The following is a 17,361-nucleotide window of genomic DNA, read 5'->3' as shown; positions in this document are numbered from 1 at the left end:
TCCCCCGCTTCCCCTCCCCTGCGCCGCCTCACAATGGGGCCATGACGCCGAACAGGCGGCGGCTCCACCGGCGGCGGTTCCCCTCCTCCTCCTCCTCCTCGTTCTCACAATGTGCTCTTTTGACCTGGGGATTCCCCCACCCCAAAGCAACGCCAGCGGTCTAAGGGGGGGGGGTGTCCGCCTCCTGATCTGCGCACCCTGGGCTAAGCACCTCTTTCCCCTCCCACCCCCGCGAAGCCGCCCGGGAAGAGGTCTTTGATCATTTGTCGCCTTTCCTGCCCGGCTCATTTAGAACTCGCCCCCTCCTCCCTTTTGATGTTGAATGAGGGATCCCCTCCAGGTGAGAGGTGGTTTGGCGAGCCTTCCTCCTGTCAGGACGCTGAGGAGAGGAGAGCCCTTTGGCAGACTTCCCCGGCCGGTCTGTTGGAGCAGATTGGGCTTCCGGGGACAAATGTTCCACCTTCTACTACCTGATTAGTAATATGATTGTCCCCCACCGCCACTATGACTGATAATTAATGATGCTCACCCCTTTTTTCTCTCTCTATTTCTTGGTCCTTTTACTGTTTCTTTTCCGGCTCCACGGAAGTTTTTGATCTACTTAAGCTCTCAACGAGGAAGAGCAGCAGGGAGGAGCTTTCGACTTCTTTCTCCTATATTATTATTGGCCGATCACCGCCTTTCCAGCCTGTGACACACAGGAAGACAGAGAGCTACATTATTAATTAATAGATGAAGTGCTCATCCTCCATTTTTAAATTAACAGCCCAAAAGATCCGGGCCATGCGTTGAGGCTTTTAGAGGCCTAACTTAATATACGCAATTCATTCACCTTAATACCCAAGAATCAGGTTGGCTTGTTAGTTTTGTGGTAAATATATTTGGATGCTTAAAATGGTACATGTTATTTCTTTTCTTTTAAAATCAGTACGATTTTCTTTTAAAAAAGTAACAATAGGACTAAGTCCCTAATCTGCTGAATCACTATCCTAACCATGTAGGACTTTCTCAATTTTATATTCATTGGGTAAGACATTGCACTAACCTTGATGATGTGGGTTGCTAGTCTTGGTTCAACATCTTATGTAAATATATCCAAGTGGTCTGTTCACTAAGCAAAACATGCCTCAGCGGGAAGTTACATCAGGCTTATTATGACTAAATTCACACTCATTATTTCATAGCAATATTTTAATATGTCAATTAAAACAGCCACAATCTCCAAAGTCATTCTCCCCCATTCCAGGTTATCTATTAACTTTTTAATATCTTGGTATTTATTTCTAATACTTATGTGGAAGGAGCTAACAGGTGAAGAAATAAAGATATCTTTGATGAATGTTTAACCAAAATTCTATCAAAAATTAAAATTGAGCCACTTCTAATAAGATTATACGAAGGACAGTATTTTAAAACCATAGATGTTTTTATATTTTTTTTTCTGCAAGATATGCGCTATAATTATATATAACTTGTATTCTAAGCTAACATATTCTAAATAATACTAACATAGCTACCTAAAACTATTTTATCATCTTATGTGACTGTAACCTATATCTCTTAATTTAAGACATTTTGGCTACTATTCTAAGCATTTTTACTAGCTACTAAATCCTGTATTGTTGAATTTGCGATTAAACCTCTGGATCTGATCTAATAAATCAGAAAGTTTGTTTAAAATTATTTCATTATTTTATTTAAATTATTTAGTTTTTTCCAGGTAATAGAATTTTTGGGGGAAATTGGTTTCTTCTTGAACTTTATTTTTATTATTAAATATAAATTTGAAAAATACATAAATAGAATTTATTATTGCACTGCTATTGATAGGCATTATTATTCCCAAAGTAGCATTTGTATCCCAATCATTTTTTCATTATTTGCAAAAATGATTCTTTACTGCTAGGTTCTAGAACTCAGAACTTTTATTGATGTAAAAAATTATGGTAAGTTCCACAATGAGGTTTATAAAAAGACTGGTCATTAAGCTATGAGAGAAACACTTGTAATAAAAACCTGTTTAAGAATATAGGAAAAAATGAAAGCTACCGTATCTTTGTAACTTGGAAAAATAGCATGGCCTATTATAGAATGTTTCCTTTAGCAATTTAAAACTAAAAATTAATTAGTTAATGAATTAGATAGCACTCTGCATCACCATAAAAAGAACAGCCATTCCAATGGGTTTTAAAGTAAATGAGCTGTTAGTCAAAAGTTATAATCATAAACTTTTGGGTCTTGATTTATTATTGTATTTTATTAAATGTATTCATCAGTTGACTACACTCAGTTTGATTTTATTTTATTTGAGATAGTAGTAATAATTCATTGTTTAGCTTGATACCTACAAATGTACTCCAATCCATAGGTATGAGGAAGATGGATTTTGGAATTGCGCAATCTTCTTTGTTTTTTTTCCATTGTGGCTCTGTAAGTAGTTCTATTGTTAGATCCTGGTTTGTGTTCCTAATCTAATGCCTAAAAATGTTGTGAGATTACAATGTAGTCTTTCAGTTCCTTAAGGCAAGGATGCAATATAAATAAGAAGATAAAATAAGAAAATATATAACTATATTTTTGTTATAAAACAGGATTTTATTTTTTCTGAAATAATCTAATTTCCTATCTCAGATAACACTACGACAAAGTGTTTTCTGGCATAGAGTTAGATGAGCAAAGAGATTTCTTTGGGAAAAGTAATTCAGGGTATAAATACAATAAGAAAAGTGGATTATAGTATGGAAACTACCTCTGCCTGGTAAGTAACTGTACTGTTGCATTTGATATCCATATTTTGACACCTCATAGTTAACATTAGTTCAATTTGGATCTCAGTATTATGAGATTCTCCCATGGACTTTTAAAAATTTTTTTCTTAGCTGAGAAAATACTTTCTATGCTGGTTTCTACCAACATATGAGCAATTTACACATATTGTCTGTATATTTCAGGAGCATTTTAAGACAGAGTTAGAATGCATTGTTCATTTGTATGGCACCTTTTAGTCTTTACTGGCACATCTTATGAATTAAAAATGTGATCTCTAATTTCCAAAACTTACTTATGCTTATGCATTGGAAAGGAAGATGGAGGCTTCTCTTAATTACTGCTCTTCTATTTGAAAAATCTATCTATTACTGTTTCACAGAATACCAGCATTCTGAAGAATATAGTGTGAAATATTTTTTTCATACCAGGTATGACAGGAGTATATAAATGTTTTCAGCTGAGAATTGCACTTGGCCTAAAAGGAATTTGGGGAAGATACACTTCAAAAATAGGTAACAGTAGAGCAAAATCTTGGTTGTATGAGCTCCTCATTAGATAACGACATTTTATCCAATAGATTGGATAGCCAATTCAGAGATGCTTTAGTTAGATTTCTGCTGTTACCAGGATGAACCTGATGACTTCAATAAGTCTTCCACCTTTCTTATTTTTGGCCTTATTTTGCTCGACAATGGAAAACCCAGAAACAGGACACAAATGTAATAGCACCAGGGCTTTTTTTCTCATAGAACGCCCAGAACGGAGTTCTGGCACATTTTTTGGATGGAACCTTGTAGAGTAGGCAAGGCAGTTGTATTACATGTGTGAGTTCCGGCACCTTTTTTTTTTTTTTAAGAAAAAAAGCACTGAATAGCACCTTTGTGATATCATTCTCCTGACAGATATATCTTACTAACTAAGCCATAATTGATTCGCTTGATTTGGGCTTATGTGTTGTTGATCTCTGCCTTTAGAGTGGCAAATCATGAATTATGACAATTAGGTAAACAAGCCAGCTTAATTAATTAATTTGATTTAACAATGGTTAAATCAAAGTGTGAATATGTCAATGATATATTTTGATTGCTTTATTCTCCATGATTTGTTACTATGAATTGATATATTTGTATTAATAGTTAAACTGAAGGACAATTATCTTTCCACCACTGGTTTGCCAATAAAGCACATTTGTGGATATTCTACAAATGATTACTACTTGCTTTAATGGAGGTTTGGGTTTACTCAGAAACAAATTAATTGAGACAAAAAATCAACTAAGGTTAGGGCTACCTTTATAAATTATCCTTAACCAAAGATACTGAATGCCATCTAGTGGTAACTCTAATAAAGTTTATAAATAGCTCTTGAAACACAGTAGACATCAGTACAATCTATTAAATAAAACTATACACTATTTGGGATGAGTTTTGTTTTATGCAATGGATAATAAAAATATGGACTGTTGGTTTCATTTATCAATATATTTGTCATTTCTTAAAGAAAGTATATTACAAAAAAGGAATAAAAACTTATCCTGATGATACAACAGTCATTGGTCTCATTCAAGATGGTGATGAGTCTGCATGTAGACAGGTTGAACAACTGGCCCTGTGGTGCAGCCAGAACAATCTGGAGCTGAACACACTTAAAACTGTAGAGATGAGAGTGGATTTTAGGAGGAGTTCTCCTATTCTACCACTTCTTACTATATTAGACAATGCAGTATCACCAGTAGAGTCCTTCAAGTTTTGGGGTACTATAATCTCCCAGGATTTGAAATGGACATGTAACATTAAACCCATCATTAAAAAGGCACAACAAAGAATGTTCTTCCTTCATCAACTCAGAAAGTTCACACTGCCCCAGGAGTTGCTGATATAGTTCTACAGAGCTCAGAGCTCATTCAGCTTTAGTCAAGCCAAACTGGAGGGACAATTGTAACCTTCTGGATTTGGAAGAATTTATTTACCTACTTACTTATTTTCTGTGCTGACTATCTCAAGGAATGACTGGGCAACTTACAATTCAGTTATTGTTGGCAATGGACAGCCAATTTGGTCTAATGGTTAGACTCAACTAGAAATCAGGAGACTATGAGTTTGTTCTGCTTTGAGCATGAAAGTTATCTGGATGACTTGAGATTAGTCACTCAACCCATAATGTGACAAGTTGGTAAGTTAATTCCTGTCATAACTAATGGCTCATGTTTGGTTGATCCAAAAATAAACAGGCCCTGAACTTGCAGGAAAATGCTAGGAAGAAAATCTATTGTTGAAAATATATACTTGCATTTAAAATCATAATATTTTATGAAAAAAGTCACTGTGCAAACAATGTTTCAATAATTTTCTACGTGATAATAGTGAAAATAGAAGCCCTGCAAGATTATAGATTTGCTAATAAATTCAGATAACCTTCCTAGCATCAGGAATTTCTACCAAATGGTTTGCTAAATTCCCTTTAAATCTGAATTTACACCAGCTTTGCTTAATTTACCAAATTCACTTAACTGCAGTGATTTGCTTAACAACAGTGGTAAAAAGATAATAAAATTGTGCACCACTCACTTAACAGCCACCTTGCATAGCAGTGGAAATTCTGATCCCAATTGTGGTTAGAAGTTGGGACTGTAATTTCTTTCTGTTCAAGAAGAGTTTGCCTTTTTCTTCCAGTCTGGATTTCAAGGAAAGTAAACTGCTAGTAGAAAAGCTGTAGAAACTATTTCTCACTAGCAATGTGTTTTTTTTCTGGTAGGCTAGGGAAAGAAAAGTCTTAACAGAGGAGAATATTTGTAGCTCAGGGTAGAAATGAGGGATCCTTGATGCTCTCTGAACTTGTTATCTTGCATACATTTCGTTACCCAAACTAGGTAACATCATCAGTGCTACCCCTCCTCAAACAAAAGTATCTTCTCCTATCCAGTTTGAGCCAGCATTTGATTAAAGGAGCAAAAGATGCTACAACTGTTTTTCAGGCTTCTGCAGTATCAGTAATAATATAGAAGAAACCCAATCACTAAATTGGCAATGGGGTATTGAAGATGGGAAATAATGGCACGCAGCAGATTACAGGACAATTTGTTCTACTCTTTATGACTGAGTGATTTAAAAGAAAATTGAAATGAGAATAAGTGAGCTGGATTACTTCCGTAGGTTTTTTTTTCCAGAAAAAAACAACCAATTAATTACTGCTTTATTTTTCTATGGACAGTATTTATTGTTGTATTGCACATAAATGGATTCCTCTTAGCCCCCCTCCTTCTAAGAAGAGGACATATACACAGTGCCATCAAAATAATTTAAGTAACCACCAATAATTTGCAGTTTTAAAGTACTGTCATCTCTTCCTCCAAGTTAAGAAATTAATCAAAGAGGCACGCCCTAGAGAAAACATGTATCTCATGTAGCCAAGAAATAAGTCCTGGAACAATTGTATGAGCTATGTACCACATGTTTAAATGCCAAGAAAAAATATAAAAAACTAGTCCAGAGAAGGAACAATATGTTGTAAATTATGGCAAATGAAGCATTTCCAGTTCTTTAACTAGCAATCCTCACTAGAAATAAACCAGAGAGATTCTTTTTTTAATGCCTTCATGTTTATTTAACCAGAAATGCATCTCTGATTTTCCGTATTATTTTCAAAGGCAGATCTTGACACATAAAGTTCAACAAACTGCAACATTATATCTTTCTTTAAAATGTTCTTTATTTAAAAAGCACTTGATGCAAATGTACATATTTTGTATGCTACAGAATTCTGTACAGGTAAATTTGTTCAAGTGCTTCTCTATCAGCATCTTCTAAGAATTCATCATATTGCACTGGTACTGCTTCTACCCACTGGCTGAACTGAATGTCCACCTGAAAAGAAATTAAAACAATTCACTACAACACATAAAATAATATACATCTCAGAACTGCTGAAGGTAGGTAAGCAAAGTAACATCTAACAACATCTAAAAATATAAAAAAATGAGAACATTTTTAACATCTGATTTTTTGTGAAATGAGACTAGGCAATACCTACAGAGCAGATGTAAATATATTTCTATATCTTACAATGATGCTGTTTCTGTATAGACAAATCAATTAAAAGGAAGGAGAAGAAAATACGTGAGATTTCCCATAACATTTGGAAACATATTCTAATCATACAGAATAATATTTTTTTTAAAATGATGTTTCAGCTTTCTGGGCTGAATAAGTTTCAGGAGGAAGATTTTAGAAAGTTTTAGAAATGTGCTTTTCCCAATCCTGATAAAAAAATTCCCTTGATTTTCCTACCAATTAAAGCTTGAGATTTCTGGAGAGTGGAAAAAGATTGCTCTTTTCATTTTTCTTCCTCCTGAAATTGTTTGGTGCAGGGGTGTAAAACTGCCAGCCCACAGGCCAGATGCAGCAAAACCGTGCCGGCAATGATAAAAAAGTTGCGATACGTCACAACATATCACGTGACGTCGTGAGTTTGACACCTGTGGTTTAGTGAATTGCAAACGTGTGAAAGATTAAATCAAATGGTGCAATCACAAAGCCATCTCCCATGATCAATTTCCTAAGTTCATTATAATGTATAATGTAGTCACCTCCAAGAGACTATAATAAATTCATGATTTACCTAAAACACGCACCAAGGAAAATCTTGCCATATAAATAGTTTGAAAAATAGCTCTTTACCTGAAGCTCTGAGACAGACTTTTCAAGGTTTGGGACAGTTACTAACAAAGACCCTGGCTTTCTTATATTTTGACTTACGATTGTCCATGCTCTAGGAGTAAAACAAAGTAAATTTATTAGAAAAGCAGCTCCTCCAAAATTTCTATTATATGAAACAATATAAGATACCACCCAACAGTTGATCTGTGAGGGAGCTGGGAAGCTTCTAAATGTTTCGATGATTCTGCTTGAGCTGCATAAAAAAGAAAAGACCTATACAGGCTGAATAATATAGGAAAAGTAACTCGGCCTGCTAGAATATCATATTGAGAACAATAGGATCAAGTTGGGTTTGTACTGGATTCTATTTCCTTATAAATCTACAGATTTACTTTATAATATGAAATTATGACAAGCATTTTGTGGTAATAAAGAAAGGGGGATCTTTCTGATTGGTAAAAATACAGGATTCTATCCTACTGTGTCATTCCACTAACAGGGCAGCATTTGACATCAAATTATTTCTTCTTTCCCCATATACAGTATTTCAGATATGTTTTGCAGGAATAGGGGATCTTTGGTGGCACTCCATCAGGTCTGGGAGTCATAACAGAGCAAGCAGATGCAGCTCGTGTAATGTTAGATGTGGCACATTATTTTGCAGAATATTTGGGATAACATTTAAAGGTTTTATTCAGAACTATGATTTCATAATGCAAAGTGGGTGACAATGGGAGAAGTCACAATTCTTGTAAGCTATAGTCTTATCTGATCCCTAACTTAGCATTTCATCTGCAGAGTTAGACGTGGAATATGAAAAACTAGAACAAAAATTCAGAGGAAAAACTTTGTGTTTTTCTCTCGATGTATGTGACAGCCTGGAAAAAATATAAGAAAAACAAAATAATTTTATTTTGTATTTTCACATTTCTCATTTGACTAGAACATTTTGAAGACTCTAGTTTTAATCTTTTTTTTTTTAAAAAAAATCAAACATTTCTCATTTTCTTCTTTTCTGTTTGGTGTCTTTTAAAAGATTTATTTTTGTATATTAAAGCAAATAAAATAAATCAAGCACACTGAACCAGAAGGTAACCTTACACAAATTACGACCAACCACAGCATGAAAATCATGTTTCATATTGTTGAGGTCCATCAAGTATGAGAATGGTTTCAAAATGTATTTAAAATGGCAAGCTGATCTTAGACCGATTTTCATTTTGCCCAAACTAGTCACTTGGTAGGGAGATGGGTGGCATAGAAATTTAATAAATAATAAATAAAATAATTGGATTTGGCACAAGTGTAAGTGTCTGGTTTTAGCCTTAGCGAGAGGAAATATTTTTATTTAGCTGTCTTTATTCTGAATGTTTTTGCATCCCAATAAAGCACAAAGGAATATAAATCAGTTTTCACAATTTATATTTTTATATATTGGCTTGGATTTTAAAGAACAACAACATGCATAGGTTGGGTGTTAAGTATTTCTAGTTTCTAGAGATTTCCAGAACAAAGAACACTTACCTAGCCTGTTCCGATCTGTCAAGGAAATATTCAAAGACATTATTCATTACAACAATGTCTGCATTTTGAAGAAGTGAAGCTTGAGTACAAATATCTGCATTAATCACCTAAAGGGAAATGATTTTGCAAAGGTTCAAATGAAAAACCATGTAATAATATTTAAGATTGTTAAAAAATGTGCAGATCAAGGAAAACCATCTAGTTCTGACCCTTTTATTACTCTTGCATTATTACACATGACTCATCTCTTGATCAATCCATTAGAAAATAATTGTTCTGATATCGCAGCTTGCCATTAATCTTATCATTGTATTATATAAGAAATTAAAAATTATGTAGTAAGCAAGCTGTGAAATACACAGTGCCATAAGTATGAAACAGAACTGAAAGTGAACGGAGAAATGAAGTCTGCTTGTTGAAGACTCCCTGTTTTTTTAACTTAGGAATGTTTTGTCACTAAGGGAAATGGTAAGACACAGATAAGAGGAAGGGTCTGTATACACACACACCCAGTGTCTGTTTCTCAGTTGGCCTATGCTTAGTAGTCTGTGGGTTGAAGTGATGAGGGAACTTCCTGTCTCCTCCTTAAGTAGCTGAACTAAGCCTGTACTCTGCATCTAAAATAATCAGATTATGAACATTGCTTAAAATGGAAACCTGCTATTTCATTACTTGGTATTCCTTTAGTACAGTGCATATACCCCAAAGCACTTCAGGAGTACAGTACAACGATTCTTGCTGAGCTTGGATCTCCAGCACTGTCTCAACCCAACACACTCTCTTAATGGTGGATGGTCAAATATTCTGCTCATTAAGGAAGACTGTAGGATTAAAGTTATTGCAAAATATCAAAATCTGTACTTCTATATTCATATAAGATGGTATCAAATTGTAGATAAGAATTTAGGTAGGAATCAGAAATTTCTCATTTTGGCTATAAATATTAAGGAAGTTGTTCATTCTTGACTTCAATTTCGCCTCAGTTCCACAGCTGCAACACTGATGTAAGAATGTACAATAATGTGGAAACTTGCTTCCTTACAGAATTATCAGAATGATAATAAGCTAATACACGGGAAGTGTAACACATGAGAATTAGAAAAATGCTGGATGTTTTCTTTACTGTACAGGAAATGTCCTTACAAAAACTTAGGTAGACAAACGATTTGGATTGCTACAAGATTTCTTCAACATCAAACCTATAAAAACTTTATTATATTCCTCTTCCTTTTCACAGTAGAAAATAATTATTTACAAATGAAGCTCAGCTGACTTTGTCATATGCTAACTTGCATCCCTTCCATACATAAACCAAGCAATTAAATGGGTTGTTTCACCTTTATTCTGTCATCAAGTTGATATTTTGAAATGATAGCTTCCTGCAACTGGCAAAAGTCTCCATTCATTTCAACTCCGTAGATTTGGGATGCTGAACTATAATAGTAGGCCTAAAATAAAAAGTAGAAAAAATGTTAAGAAGTTTCTAAACTGGATTGGAATACAGAGTTGAACTATAGTATGCATCTGAATTTGCCTTCAAAATGTGTACAAACCCTATTATAAATGACTATACTAAATACATGCTCACATGGCACCCCAGGAAATGCTTAATTTGGGGGGAACAAAAGCAATATCAAGCTTTTGAATGCTTTGCTGGAGCCAAACCCTAAAAAGAGGATATGTTCCGGACAGACCAATTGGTTTAACTGAATTGACTTTACAATTTAAATAAAAGTAATTAGGCACTATTAATATTATTCATGCATTTAATAATTTTATATTTCTGTCTCAATAAAAACTACATATTTTTCAAAATAATTTTCAGCAGAATTAAGCATAATCACTGAGAGTCCTGTGGCATGTAAATTTTATAAATTGTTATTAAAATGTTGGGACTCCAAGGAATAGCAGGGGTCTATGCTAGGCTGCAAAACTGAGGAGGGGGGGAGAAGAAACATCACAGAAGGCCGCAACTGCAAGCTACTTCTCTGCAGCTTCTGGGAAGACTGCATGAACATATTTACAAAGTGAAGAGAAATCAAACTCAGCTTGAAAAAGATTTAGTTTTAAACCAGCCTCTTCAAATAAAACCTGACAAGTTGCCATAGCTTTATAGAATTCAAGATTCTGATTAAAATATCAATTTTAAAAATAAATATTTTTTGCATCTGTCTTCCAGGTTATAACTTCTGAACAATGTAAACAATAATTATATTTTCTATTTTAGGATAAATGTTGTGAAAACTGATTCTGCATCTACTTGCTAAAAATAGTTTCTGAAGCCAAGAACAGGTATATCACCACCGCACAAGAGATTAGTTAATTCTAAAAACATGCAAAGGATAATGCCAGCATCCTTCCTTTTCAAGGCTAGAGCTTGATGGCTACAGCCTGTTATTTCTGAGGTTATTCATGTCTTTAATTATACTATGACCATAATATGCTGGTTCCTGTAATAAAGGATATATGCCCCTACTTTTGCATTCTAAAAGCTATATTCAAGTTGAATAAAGTCAGTAATCAAATGTCAAAATAATAAAATATGTAAAAAAACCCAGCAAATCAATAATAAATTCAGGTTCAAAAAATAACCAACCAGAAACTTGCTTAAATAACATTATACAGCACAATAACTACCAGCAGAAGGAGAGATAGAGAGAAAACACAGAGACTGTCAATCAATTTCTGGTGCAGCTTTTACCCCAAACAGGACTGCTCCAAGCCTGGAGCCCACATCAACCAGAACCTTCCCTGTCAGGTCAGGCAGTACTTTCTGGTACAGGAACTTCAGTTCCATGAGGGAAAAGGAATGAGAAATGAATTCTGGGAAACAACAATAAAACAAAGCACATTGCAGCCATGGTTAGCATTCAGCATGAAATACAAGATTACAAGAACTTGGATTAAAACAAAACTTTCTGAAGAAAATTCTCATTTTCAATTTGGGGCAGTGATAAAAAATATTGCCAAGCCTATTTTGATATTAAACATTTCTGCTGCGATTTTGAAAAAGCAATGGCTGCATATGACCTTCTGAGGTGAATTTGCCGTATCTAGTATCTGGCTCTGTTTAGCATCTACCAGCCTCATATATATAGTTGAAAACTGAACAGAATCTATATGCATTTAAATGGAATACATTATGAATATGGTTCTTTGAGAAGCTAGAATCTTGCAAAGACAGCATTTTCATCTGTGCTTATTCTATTTTGGGGACTATCATGCGGACAGCAAAGCCTGGATTCTATTTTTTTTTTCCTCCTTGCACTGTATTAAGTGAGCACAACAACAAAATTTAGCATGCTGACTTTGAAACATATTCCAGATTGCAAAGGTGTTCATGTCTAATCACTCTGAAAACAAATTAATCTGTCATTTGGACATTTGAAAATAGATTATCATCATCACAATTCCTTGATTCATAATCATTCTGAAAAAAAAAATATATCTGAAAATAATTTGGGAAAAGTTTTTTGGATCTCATGCAAGCATTATATTTTTCTGCTGTTTGTCTTTTTTCATTCGAAACCTTAAAAAGTTGCATCAGATTTAGAGACTTGTCTCCTTAAAGTGGATGCAATTTCTTTTCAGGCTTATGTGAAAGCCTGAAGAAAGATGTTCTGTTTTAATAAAAGTGGAGACTTTGCCCAAGCTGAATTCAAATCAGATCCAAAACAGTTCTTCTAAATTTTCAAAGTGCTTATGAATTTAATATATACTTCTCTATTACATAATATTTGAATGTGAACTACTCTGAACTGATAAAACTTTTATTTAAATCTGAAATATAAAAATATATGAATGTAATACTAATGGTTTCTGAAGTTTGAAGGTTTTTTAATTTTGGTGCTGGTACTGTCTTTGTGACAATTTACAAGTATTAAAACAGTATTGCTCAAGCAAAAAGTTATGTAGTACATATATAAAGGTTTCTGAATATATAACTTCACGTCCTATAAATTAGAGATGTCTTTATTTATTAGATTTTTATCCCACCTTTATTACTCTAAAAGTAACCCAAGGCAATAACCCAAAAATAAAAAATAACGGAATCTGTGGATCAAATAAGATTAGTTTTCAAAGCCAAACCAATTAGACACTTTGCAAACTGTAAATGTACTAGAGGAATTGTTTCGCTTTTAATTTATTCATTTTAGCTATTTTTATACACATTCCTGAACTCAAATTTAGCTGGTTTGTGAAGGTGGAATAAAAATGGTTAAACAGAATCCCACTGAGAATCTGTTATCCTTTGGGAATGCCCACATTTCAGAATAGCAAGCATGCATATTAATTTTATTGATTAAAAAACAGCCAATTTTTCACTGAAGGCAACCTCCAAATCTGGTAAAATAAATGAACTTATAAAACATACCAAAAATTACAAAAGATAACAGCACAACAATAGCAAGAGAAATCTGTTCAGTGAGTTCAATGAAAAGGCCAGTTCTAAAGCATTTTCAATTTTTTTTACTTTCTTAAGAATGAAGACTGAACCACATGCCGTATAGATTTTAGACCAAAAATGCTTAAAGCAGAAGGAAAAGGGAAATGTATCACTATCCCGTATGATGCATTCCCCAAGAATTCCCTCCATTCCCAAATGTCCTAATTAATTTTAAGATTGTGAATTTCTTATACATTAATAACTGGCAGAGACTTCCAGAACTTAGGGAATTCACTCAAGTATGACAAAATGCTGATGAGAAGCTGCATCCTTTACTTAGGAACAAACACTGGATCAAGAGCATGCATCTTAATATATGCAGAGGCTAATGTACCCATTGACATTGCCTTTGGCACTTACTAGGCTTTCTGTCCTAGTGACCAGACTCTCTTTTAGAGTTTATGCTAAGAACCAAAAACATAATGGAAATCTTGAAAACCATAAGGTGAAAACATATAATGTAGTCTTTCAGCATTCTTAGAAAATAAATGGGATATAGTGCTTTTTTACTACATGATTTAAAAAAAATGCAAAGTTATAATAAGTTGCTACAAAGCTTTCTGGAGAGTGCGAAGTACCTGTTTATTGAGAAGCAACCTCATCAACCGCCTTCCAATCAAAAGATGCTTTGTGCGTGGCTTACCTCCACAGGAGCTATTTTTTGAACAGGCAAGGCCTCATGATATTTATATTATATAGGTACCCACAAACTCCAGCCCAAAATGTTCATCCTGATGTACAGCAGAGGAATACACAGATTAATGCTGTAGTTTGGTAAAAAAGTAAAATTCATAACTGATTACCTAATGGTGCTGTCTGATAAGAGCCACATGTTAGACAATAATTTCTGCTCATCTTTCCTTCTTGACATAAAGAATCAATACAGTCATCATCATAAAGGAAAGCATCAACATGAATGGTGGGGACTGTCTGTTCATGAAGCTAAAGAAAAAAAATCACAGTTGATATATATTTGTGACATTTTCTCTCACAGCTTATATGCCATTGAAATTCAAGAATCATACATTTCATGTTATTTATAGAAATTATAATCCATCGTATCTGAATGATTCTAGTAGTTCACAATCATAAATGCACAGAGATGAAATGGAAAAATTAAGCATCATAAAGGTACAAAAGAACGCCATAAAATCAAATTAAAAAGATCTACTCTTAATACTTGGTAATTCTTCACAGGTAAAGAGACATTTCATCCTGTGGCTTACATGGATCATCATAGGAGACAATTGTGCATAGAGCCATAGCTTTTCTTCCAGTTCGAAATCGCTCCTGATAACCTTAAAGGATGAACATTTCTAAGAGCTGATTCTGAAGTGGAAAAGATACCTGATAGCTATCAGTCCTCTCTTCATGAAAAAGTGAATCCTCCTCCCTTTTATATCAAAAGAATCCAAGAAACAGAATTTCCCACACTAATTTGCTTGTGGTGTTTTCAATTGACAACAAACTACTACTTATTCATCACACCAATGAGAGATTTGTTGATGGAAATTAACAGCTTCCAATCCAATTTTCTGTAAGAAAATTCAGACGCTTCTATACAAGCAAAGTAAAAAAAAAAATCACTTACTCATCTATAGGAAACAACAATCTATTTTCCACTTTAGTAGAATCCAGATATTCACCAGATTTAGCCATATATTGCTGATTCAGTGGGCAGACAAGGGCAAAGAATGTTCTTGCTTGAACAAAATAAAAAGATGCTGCTCCTAACTGTTCATGTACCTTGAGGCAGCAGACTAACTTCAAGGGCAGGATGTGGGACATAGCTTTGTCCTCCAAGACCTTCTTGCTACATCCCAATATCAACCCAATTGAGAAGACTGCTTTACATTAGCTAATGGTGAGACTATCCCTGGGATAAAGGCAATCGGCTGAGCATTCTATTATGTATTGGAATATGTCCAAATCTACCGAGACATACAGTATACAAATATGTCAATATATTATAACATTCTAACACCTTATTCTAAAATTGAACAGTACAATTGAACCAATATAGTATCTCGTTACAAGCAACACATTGATACTTCCATTTTACCAATGAAGAATACGGAACTTTAAAGATAAGGCCAATCAAAAGACTGTTTTGCACTTTAATTTAAAAATAATCTTGGTATAATTATAATCAATACCTCCTAGAGGTATTGCTGCACAAATGTCTACTTTAAGACTTAATCTATGTTCTGTCTTGTGTTGGCAATACATGAACAAAAAAGCCAACAAAGCCATAAGTGTCGATGACATTATAGAAAATTCTGTTTAAAAACCACTTGTCAATGTTTATGGGAAGGTTGAATAGCAAAACCTACTTTTTGAAGAGCATTATGCTCTGAGTTGAGCACTGCTCCAAGAGGCAAACGATGTTGAATATCTTCAGCAATACTTCTGAGAATGGCATCATCGTTGTTGCATGTAAATTCATCAAAGTCATCTACAAAAAACAGGGAAATCAGATTTTGCAATGATCATGTGAAACTCAAGGCAATAGCCTTACTTAACACGGCTGCTGAATGCATGGATTCCAAGAAATGCAGATTCTACAAACATTCATCAAAAGAAAAATAATATAACTAGCTGTACAATCAGTAAACAGCCATGAAGTCAGCTGGTTATCCATCAAGAATGCAAGGCCTTAAAGAAGAAACTGGGGGCAATGCAGCAGCCCTGAAGACAAACAGGGGAAAGACTCATTAATGGACTGGAATGACAATTGAGCCAAAACAGGACAGTCTCAGTTTTATCCATATTCAGCACTAAGGCAGTAAAAGGGTATTTAAGAGGAAATGTTGATAAAATGTTTTTTTTACAACTGACCATGCTTTGCCAACAAGGGTCAGAAAAGACTGATAGACTTGTCAGCATATCCATGATGCTGGAAATGTTGATAAGGAATCAAGAGCATCCCACAGAACAACAAAAAGAAAATAGTGTCCAAGATTGATCCTTAAGAGACTGTTAAAAGGGTAAATTCCTGGGATAAAAATCCATTACATAATATTGCAAAATAAAAAAATAGAAAACATTCAAATCATTCAAATTCACTACCAACAATGCCCCCAAATTGTAATCTAGTGAATGTTCAGTGATGTCCAAAGACTGTAACATAAGCAATTGTCTTAATACATATATATTCTAATTTTTTTGCTTGGCGATATAGTAAAGGCCATACATTTAGATGGTTTTACAGAGAGAACAAATTTTATACTAAGAAACCAGATGCAAAAGTGAAGCCAGTGGGACTTGTGCCTACTATTAGTCTTAAAGGCAATCCATCATAATGCCTGTATCAAACGAATTTCAGAGGCAGCACAGCTTCCATGTATTCTTACTGAAGAGCAATATAGAATGCCGTATCTTTCTTCTGGATTTCCCAGTCACTGAGGAATACAATACATTGGACCAAATGACCAATTAATCTGATTCAGCATGTTTGGTGTGATAAACTAAACCCGCATTCAGCATGCAGTTTTTCCAAGTCAACAGTCCCATAACAGAATCAATAAAAGTCAGGATAAAAAGGGGCAGATAAGCGAAGTATAAAACAAACAAACGCTCCGAATATAGAACAGAGCGAAAAAATGGGAAGAAAAATGGAAAGGCGCATCCTAGAAAAGAGTACACGTAACTGGCTGGCGACCCCACGTTATACTATCTCAAGTGTTGGAGATACGAGGCCTAGGAAGAAACTTGGCTTACTAGATGTTCTCAGCCAGTGTAGCAGGCGAGGCAACTCCCCCGCGCGCACACCTTTTATCACGTTCAACACCGCTTGGCGAGCCGATGGAAAATCCATCCTTACCTGATTGAAGGTACCGCGCAAGCGCGCCTCGATCATCTTTCTCGTTACGCCTAGATAAGTCAGTTAAAACGTCACTACCCGACCTCCCGGCCTTGAACGCATGCGCAAAAGTAGTTGCCATTATTTCTCCCTGCTCCGGGGAT

At 34.7% G+C, this 17,361-nt stretch overlaps 2 protein-coding genes across 4 annotated transcripts in view; both read right to left on the bottom strand.

Annotated features, from left to right (window-relative positions):
- Positions 1-1,632, bottom strand: part of BAZ1A (bromodomain adjacent to zinc finger domain 1A) — a 67,107-nt gene extending 65,475 nt beyond the window's left edge. Inside the window, exon 1 of one of the 2 annotated variants that reach the window (XM_039351843.1) lies at positions 530-1,632. The gene's annotated coding sequence lies outside the window, so the exon portion shown is untranslated. The remainder of the gene's footprint in view (positions 1-529) is intronic. The other variant, XM_039351842.1, reaches the window with a different exon arrangement.
- A 4,328-nt stretch (positions 1,633-5,960) lies between these two features.
- On the bottom strand, positions 5,961-17,361 carry LOC120311824. Of its 2 annotated transcripts, none has more exons than XM_039351839.1 (8): positions 17,219-17,361; positions 15,729-15,850; positions 14,199-14,337; positions 11,650-11,771; positions 10,286-10,396; positions 8,949-9,055; positions 7,446-7,536; positions 5,961-6,632 (listed from the first exon to the last, which is right to left on the bottom strand). In XM_039351839.1, exons 1-8 carry the CDS (start codon positions 17,337-17,339, stop codon positions 6,519-6,521), a joined length of 927 nt encoding a protein of 308 aa, XP_039207773.1. In that variant the 5' UTR covers positions 17,340-17,361; the 3' UTR covers positions 5,961-6,518. The 2 variants fall into 2 exon arrangements, with proteins under 2 accessions (XP_039207773.1, XP_039207774.1); XM_039351840.1 differs by having other exon boundaries at positions 17,116-17,230.

The sequence above is a fragment of the Crotalus tigris genome, unplaced genomic scaffold (genome assembly GCF_016545835.1).
Source record: "Crotalus tigris isolate CLP2741 ecotype Arizona unplaced genomic scaffold, ASM1654583v1 scf7180000018371.15429387391:27106975, whole genome shotgun sequence".
In the NCBI taxonomy this organism is placed as follows: Eukaryota; Metazoa; Chordata; class Lepidosauria; order Squamata; family Viperidae; genus Crotalus; species Crotalus tigris.
Note: the sequence above shows the minus strand (reverse complement) of the source record. Positions and strands in the feature narration are given on the sequence as shown.